Source organism: Microchirus variegatus, assembly GCF_963457635.1.
Source record: "Microchirus variegatus genome assembly, chromosome: 7".
Lineage (NCBI taxonomy): Eukaryota > Metazoa > Chordata > Actinopteri > Pleuronectiformes > Soleidae > Microchirus > Microchirus variegatus.
Window position 1 is genome coordinate 32,137,803 of NC_139808.1, and position 8,099 is coordinate 32,145,901.

At 36.3% G+C, this 8,099-nt stretch overlaps 1 protein-coding gene across 1 annotated transcript; it reads left to right on the plus strand.

Moving 5' to 3' along the window:
- The first annotated feature begins 693 nt into the window (after positions 1-693).
- On the plus strand, positions 694-7,187 carry snapc1b (small nuclear RNA activating complex, polypeptide 1b). Its single transcript, XM_083893005.1, has 10 exons — positions 694-933; positions 1,870-2,026; positions 2,119-2,259; positions 2,484-2,588; positions 3,896-4,051; positions 4,507-4,563; positions 5,037-5,099; positions 5,213-5,348; positions 6,724-6,795; positions 6,905-7,187. Exons 1-10 carry the CDS (start codon positions 803-805, stop codon positions 6,928-6,930), a joined length of 1,044 nt encoding a protein of 347 aa, XP_083749131.1. The 5' UTR covers positions 694-802; the 3' UTR covers positions 6,931-7,187.
- The last annotated feature ends 912 nt before the right edge of the window (positions 7,188-8,099 follow it).

Below are 8,099 nucleotides of genomic sequence, written 5' to 3' on the forward strand. Positions count from 1 at the left end.
AGATGATTTTAAATAAGTCTTTGTTTCTTTTTGTTTCATCTGATTTCACTGCGATGTTTTCACGATATTCTTAAAAAGCGGTATTTAAAAAATATATATAAATATATAAAACATCGACGGTTCATGAAGGCATCACGGAAAGCTGTGACGTACTAATTCCTCGCCGGAAGTAGTTGCTGCTGCTGTTGTTGTTGATGAGCAGCGTTTTCTCGTCGAAACTACGGAAGCACGGTGATGTGGATTTTAAGTGTCCTAGTTTTAAATATTTGTTTTTTCTAACTTAACTGTGATGTTTTCACGACATTCTTAAAAAGCGGCATTTAAAAAAAAATGACGGTCCGTGAAGGTATCATAAAAAGCTGTGACGCACTAATTCCTAGCCGGAAGTAGTTGCTACTGCTGTTGTTGATGAGCAGCGTTTTCTCGTCGAAACTATGGAACACGGTGTAGTGACGACGCCGGTTTTGGACTTAAAATGTCGTAGTTTTATGTTTTATTTTTTAAAATCGTAATTGTGTGTCTCTTTTTGTTTCTTCTGACTTCACTGCGATGTTTTCGCGACATTCTTAAAAAGCGGCATTTAAAAAAACAAAAAACATTGACGGTCCGTGAAGGTATCACAGAAAGCTGTGACGCACTAATTCCTCGCCGGAAGTGGTTGCCGCCGCTGTTGATGTTGTTGAGAAGCAGCGTTTTCTCGTCAAAACTATGGAAACACGGTGAAGTGAAGACGTATTTTTAGTTTTTGTCGTGTGTTTATCGCGTTTTGTGTTAAAAAAGGTCGTAGTAACATTTTAAAACCATGACGAACTACAGAGAAGCCGTGAAGTCGGACTGTGAGGAGATTCTTAGCCGCTTCCAACAATCGGATTCTGTTCGTTTCCAGGTTTTTGCCACAATCTGGAGGGAAATGGACTTCGCACACATTTTCTAGTAAGTTCTCTTTTATTCTGTCGTTTTCGTCCATGTTGTCTTTTTCTGCTCAATATTTTTGTTGTGTTAAGAGTAAAACATTTCCCCGTCAAATAAAGGTATATTTGATCATTTCAAGCGAGGAAAACAATGTGTTTACAACAATGGAAAAACCTGAGCTGAAACTTGAAGAATGTGAATGGAGAACCAAACGTGTTAGAACTTAAAGATGAATAAATACAAGCAATTTGTTCACACTGTAAGACATGAAGAAGTACAGTACGGTTAATATATATATACATAAACGTTTAATGGAGCAAAAATGACACATTATAATATATAAACACCATTATTTAGTTTTTTTTAAAACATTTAAATCTATATTTGTTCATTTCGGCCGTTTCGATCCCTGATAAAACAGTAAAACCACGTCGTTTTCATGATTTAAGATAATTTTAAGACTGCAAATGTCCAATAGGGCTTGGGCACCGCGTTGCATTCTGGGACGTGGCGGCCATGTTGATGGCTTCGCGAATGTAAACAAACAGCAAGTGAACGAGGAGAAGAAGCATAGTTGGGGAAAAAGAAAAGAAATAAACAATGAGCAATAGTTATTAATTAATAGTTATTAATTACTTTTCAACTTTATTAAATATTATTCATTTTATTTTGGAACTTTAAAAAATGGCATTTGTGCTCTATTATTCGGTAATTCCAGTATATTCAGTCACATTAGCTTGATTGTCTTTTCATAGTTATAAATAAATAATATCTTAATAATCTAACGTTCAGATACTGAAGTATAAATATAGTTCCCACTGAGTTGATTTTAAACAGTTTAACATAACAAACTAGATATTTACAGTTAATTTTCAGTCGACATAGAGTAGAGTGAAAGACTTAAATTTAAACGTATATCTGTGTGAATAACGATGTTTTGTGTCTCTGGTGTCGCAGCGGCACAGTGAAGCGCGAGGGCCGAGCGTTCGTTCGCCTGATTCTGGACACGGCGTACGGCTACTTCCTGCCGCCGTTCAGCTTCCAGATCAGAGTGGGCAGTCTGTACCTGCTCTACAGTCTGTACCAGTGTCAGCGCGACGCACGCCGTAAACAGGTCAGTAAGAAGGTCACGGCACACATCCACTGCACACACACACACACTCACGTGTGGTTTGACTAAAGTGAGCTTCGTCTCCACGGCGACAGATCCGCATGGCGCTGAAGGACTGGGGCGAGGTGAAGAAGTTTGAGAAAGACGCCATGAACGCTCAGCACGTGGACGCCGTCTACATCCTGCGACGGCTGAGGTTCCTCAAGGCGTTTCACTTCACTGCCATGCCCACTCAGGTCAGCTGACACACTTTACACGCCTGTAGCTCCTCCTCAATGTGGGCGGAGTCAATAGCACGGCTGCATGAAACTGGCGTGACATGGTTTTCTACGCAACACACACACAGTGGATTTTGAAATTTTTCGTAGATTGTGGAACTTTATGTAGATTTTGGAACTTTAAGTAGATTTTCTTCGTCAGAGCAGGAAGTTAAAAAAAAGACCTCCTTCTCTCCTCACAGCTTGTCTACCAGAAGCGCAGGAATGTGGTGAAGGCGTCCTTTTGTCAGGATTTCATGGATCGATCGTCGCATCTGCAGGAAATGATCAACACCGACCTGATGGAGGTGAGAGAGAGAGAATATTCACAGTTAAGAAGCTGAAAAATGACAGAAACTTGAAAATATTCACATTTAAGAAGCTGAAAAATGACAGAAACATGAAAATGTTCACATTTAAGAAGCTGTAAAATGACAGAAACGTGAAAATGTTCACATTTAAGAAGCTGAAAAATGACAGAAACGTGAAAATATTCACATTTAAGAAGCTGAAAAATGACAGAAACGTGAAAATGTTCACATTTAAGAAGCTGAAAAATGACAGAAGCATGAAAATGTTCACATTTAAGAAGCTGAAAATTGACAGAAACATGAAAATATTCACATTTAAGAAGCTGAAAAATGACAGAAACATGAAAATATTCACATTTAAGAAGCTGAAAAATGACAGAAACATGAAAATATTCACATTTGAGAAGATGAAAAATGACAGAAACATGAAAATGTTCACATTTAAGAAGCTGAAAAATGACAGAAACGTGAAAATGTTCACATTTAAGAAGCTGAAAAATGACAGAAACGTGAAAATATTCACATTTAAGAAGCTGTAAAATGACAGAAACGTGAAAATGTTCACATTTAAGAAGCTGAAAAATGACAGAAACGTGAAAATATTCACATTTAAGAAGCTGAAAAATGACAGAAACGTGAAAATATTCACATTTAAGAAGCTGAAAAATGACAGAAACGTGAAAATATTCACATTTAAGAAGCTGAAAAATGACAGAAACGTGAAAATATTCACATTTAAGAAGCTGAAAAATGACAGAAACGTGAAAATATTCACATTTAAGAAGCTGAAAAATGACAGAAACGTGAAAATATTCACATTTAAGAAGCTGAAAAATGACAGAAACGTGAAAATATTCACATTTAAGAAGCTGAAAAATGACAGAAACGTGAAAATATTCACATTTAAGAAGCTGAAAAATGACAGAAACGTGAAAATGTTCACATTTAAGAAGCTGAAAAATGACAGAAACGTGAAAATATTCACATTTAAGAAGCTGAAAAATGACAGAAACGTGAAAATATTCACATTTAAGAAGCTGAAAAATGACAGAAACGTGAAAATATTCACATTTAAGAAGCTGAAAAATGACAGAAACGTGAAAATATTCACATTTAAGAAGCTGAAAAATGACAGAAACGTGAAAATATTCACATTTAAGAAGCTGAAAAATGACAGAAACGTGAAAATATTCACATTTAAGAAGCTGAAAAATGACAGAAACGTGAAAATATTCACATTTAAGAAGCTGAAAAATGACAGAAACATGAAAATGTTCACCTTGACTCGACTCTTTCTTCTGCAGGAACTGTCCAACGTTCACAGCACGTACGCGAGGCTGAAGTCGTCTGTGTTTGCGTCGTCTCAGCAGACGAGTTCTTCTCTGGAACTGGTCCACACAGACGTGGTTCCTCAGCTGCTCAGCACCGTCATCAATTTCTACAAGTGGCAGCAGAGGAAGGTGAGACATCTGCTGTATATATGCATGTATATATCTGCTATAGATTAATCTGTCAACTCTCCCACACCAAAGTCCATAGAGTAAACCAGTGATTTAAACATCACAGCACACAGGAGTTCACAGGAGTTGTTGATCCACTGCTGCCTCCATCACTAACTTACAATGACTGATTTTGTCAATTCGGCTTTTAAAATATTTAATTTAGACTTAAATCATTGACACAAAGTGACCACACGAGGCAGCAGAGGACCAGCAGCTCCTGTGTCCCTGTGAGCTAAAATCCCTGGTTTTCTCTATGGGCTTTGGTGTGGGAGAGTGAGTGGTTTACAAACCACTTTTAGTTTCCTGTGAAGACACGAAACATGTTCTTAAAGATGTCGTAGACTCAAAAAGACGATGTTTTTCTTCATAAATGTTTCTACTTTTGTAATAATTGTTGTTGTTGTGTCGTCAAGGAAACGCCTGCAGCCAACGATGAAGACAGTGGCGAGGGAACGTCGTCTCTGCAGGAGGTAAATATTACATTTACATGACATTAAAACCCTCTTTTATTTAAGTCTGAGCTCATAAATTCACTCGACTCCACTGTTCTGTTTTAATAGATGCACAGTGTTTGTTTTTACACTTTTAGTCTATTTCCTGTTATCGTCAGGAATGCGTTGATCTTATATTGAACTTAAATAAATCATGTAAAAGAGTTCCCAGTAATGTCTCAGTTTCTCAGAAGTGTTTCACAAACACAAAGGTATAATAAACCTGCTCGAGGCGTGGAACTTCAGCGGTAAACTGTTCAAACACTGTTTGTCTGAGGACACAGTTAAATGTGTGTTTGCTCTCGCTAACTGAAACACTTTTATTATTATTATTATTATGTCCTGATCACACGCGACTATGTTTTAAATGATGCTTTTTCACCACTTTGTACCACCGATGATGTCCAGAGGGTGGCGCTGTTTGTTGTGCTGACCTGTGTTGTGTCCAACAGAGCTCCAAAAGAGCCCGGCTCCTCGCTTCCATCAAAACAAAGGCTTATGGAGAGGCAGCAGAGGTTTGTGTCATATTATTATTATTATCTCTTCTTTTCTGACATGTTTTGGTTTTTAAAACAATCATGTTTATGTTAAATATTAAGAGTGAATGTGTTTTTTTGTGTGTTCTCAGGCGTCCAAGTCGCGTCGTCATCGTCAGGTGGAGGTGAACATCAGCAGCACTGAGGCCACAGCCTCCTTTAAACCGGTCCAGACCAGGACTAACAAACTGTCGCTCAGAGCTAGAACCAAAGACATCCACATATCAAGTGAGACCAGATTTAAACTGAGATTCTGTAGTGTAACCTCCTACAATCTGTTTTTCTATGTTTAAAGCTTAATTTTTATAAACCACTCACTGAATGAAGATTTTCAAAAGCCGAATTGACAAAATAAGACATTGTAAGTTAGTGATGGAGGCAGCAGTGGATCAACAACTCCTGTGAACTCCTGTGTCTCTGTGAGAGATGGATGTTAACTAGCTAGCTTAGGTAGATGCCATAGAAATAGCGAGCTAAGATATATATGGAAAGATAAATTAATCGATGCTAGCTAGTTTAGATAGTTCGTTTAGGTAGAGGAAATTAGTTGACTAGCTCAGATAGATGGATGTTAGTTAACTCGCTAGCTTAGATAGATGCCATAAAAATAGCAAGCTAAGCTATACAGAAAGATGAATTGATGGATGCTAGCTAGTTTACATAGTTTAGGTAGATGAAATTAGTTTACAAGCTCAGATAGATGGATGTCGGTTAACTAGCTTAGAGAGATGGATGTTAGTTAACGAGCTAGCTTAACTAGATGCCATAAAAAAATAGCTGGCTAAGATATATATGTGGAAAGATAAATTAATCGATGTTAGCTAGTTTAGGTAGATGAAATTGGTTGACTAGCTCAGATAGATGGATGTCAGTTAACTAGCTTAGAGAGATGGGTGTTAGTTAACTAGCTAGCTTAGATAGATGCCATAGAAATAGCGGGCTAAGATATATAGACCGATGAATTGATGGATGATAGCTAGTTTAGGTAGATGAAATTAGTTGACTAACTCAGATAGATGGATGTCAGTTAACTAGCTTAGGGAGGTGGATGTTAGTTAACTAACTAGCTTAACTAGATGCCATAAAAAAAATAGCTGGCAAAGATATATATGGAAAGATACCTCGATGTTAGCTAGTTTACATAGTTTAGGGAGATGAAATTAGTTGACTAGCTAAGCTGGATGCATGTCAGTTAACTAGCTTAGAGAGATGAATGTTAGTTAACGAGCTAGCTTAACTAGATGCCATAAAAAATAGCTAGCTAAGATATGTATGGAAAGATAAATTACTCGATGCTAGCTAGTTTAGATAGTTAGTTTAGGGAGATGAAATGAGTTAACTAGCTTAGAGAGATGGATGCTAGTTAACTAGCTAGCTTAGATAGATGCCATAAAAATAGCTAGCTAAGATAAGAAAGAGACACGAGGCGGCAGTAGACCAGCAGCTCCTGTGTCCCTGTGAGCTAATATCACTGATTTTCTCTATGGGCTTTGGTGTGGGAGAGTGAGTGGTTTATTAAAGTCTAACAGTGAAGATAAAGATGTGAACGTGTTCTAAAGATGTTGTAAATGTAGATTTCATTCCTCTCTCTCTCTCTGCTCAGGCGACTCGTGGAAAGACGTCATGTCGACCACAAACGTCTATCGTCTCACGAGTCTTGACTCTGATTCTTCAGGTAAACGTCGTCTCTTCGTCTCTTACAATAAACTCTTCTGGTTATTTGTGAGTTTGCTGCTCTTTATTTACTCATCTTTTCTTTTTCTCCTCCTCTTTCCTTCGTTCAGGAGTAAAAAGATTGACAGAAAGTTAAAATGGACGACGACACAGAAAACCTTCAGTCCTGAGCGGAGCTGCTGATCACGTTTTATTGTTTTTGACCTATTTTTTATTTTTTTAAATGTGCGAACAAACAATGTGAAGAAAAAAAAGAAAAGAAAGTTTTTACCTGTAGAAAATGTTTTAATTTATTCCACTGAGTCAAATCTCACGTGTTTGTGAAAGTTAACGCTGTGTAACGTCGTCTGTTCAGATGTTTTATAAAAGATTTCACTGTTTTATATGAAAAAACAGAGCTTTTCCTTTTGATTGTGAGTGAGAAAACGGAGCTGAACGTCTTAATATTCTGTATTTAACATTTAAATGAAGTTATATTATTCACATCTGGATTTTAATCCAAAGTTTTGACAACGTTTAACTGACCTAAAGTGTTTTTTAGTTAAGTTAAGTTAAATCAAGTTAAGATGGGATTAAAAATAAGATGGGATAATTTGAGTTCAGATCAAGTAAGATGAGTTAATTTAGAATTAGATGAGACAGTTAACTAAAGTTAATCAGTTTTAGGGTTAGGGTAAATAATCAAGTTTATTTAAGATGTTAACATAAGGTAAGTTTAGATAAAATGGAAAAAAATGTATGTGAGACAGGATAAGTTAAGGCAAGTTTAACTAAATTGGGATTAATTTAAGTGAATTCAGATAAGAGGACACGGTAAGTTTAGATAAGATTGGATTAAATTAAGATATGTTTAGATAACTTTGTGTAAGTTAAGATATAATTGGATAAGTTAAGCTTAGAATAAGGTAAGTTAGGGTACAATAAGTTAAGGTAAGATACATTTACATAAGATAGGATACGTTAAGGTAAGTTTAGTAAGATACGACGGGTTCAGTTAAGGTAAGTTTAGATAAGTTAATGAGGCAAGTTTAAGTAAACAGATTAAGTGAATTTAGATCAGAGGATACGGTAAGTTTAGATAAGGTTGCATAAGTTAAGGTAAGATTGGTTAAATTAAGATGAGAATAAGTTAAGTTAGGATACAATAAGTTAAGATAAGATACATTTAGATAGGATACTTTAAGATAAGTTTAGATAAGATTGGATACAAAGTTATGGTAAGATATAAGATAAGATAATAAGTTTATGTAAGATTGGATAAGTTAAGATAGGTTCAGTTAAGGTAAGTTTAGATAAGAAGTTTAC

Excerpts from the sequence above, each read along its gene's own strand:
- snapc1b (XM_083893005.1), top strand. The coding sequence starts at position 803 with ATGACGAACTACAGAGAAGCCGTGAAGTCGGACTGTGAGGAGATTCTT. Across the intron at positions 4,564-5,036 it reads GAACGTCGTCTCTGCAGGAG|AGCTCCAAAAGAGCCCGGCT; the intron begins GTAAATATTACA and ends TGTGTCCAACAG. Across the intron at positions 5,349-6,723 it reads CAAAGACATCCACATATCAA|GCGACTCGTGGAAAGACGTC; the intron begins GTGAGACCAGAT and ends CTCTCTGCTCAG.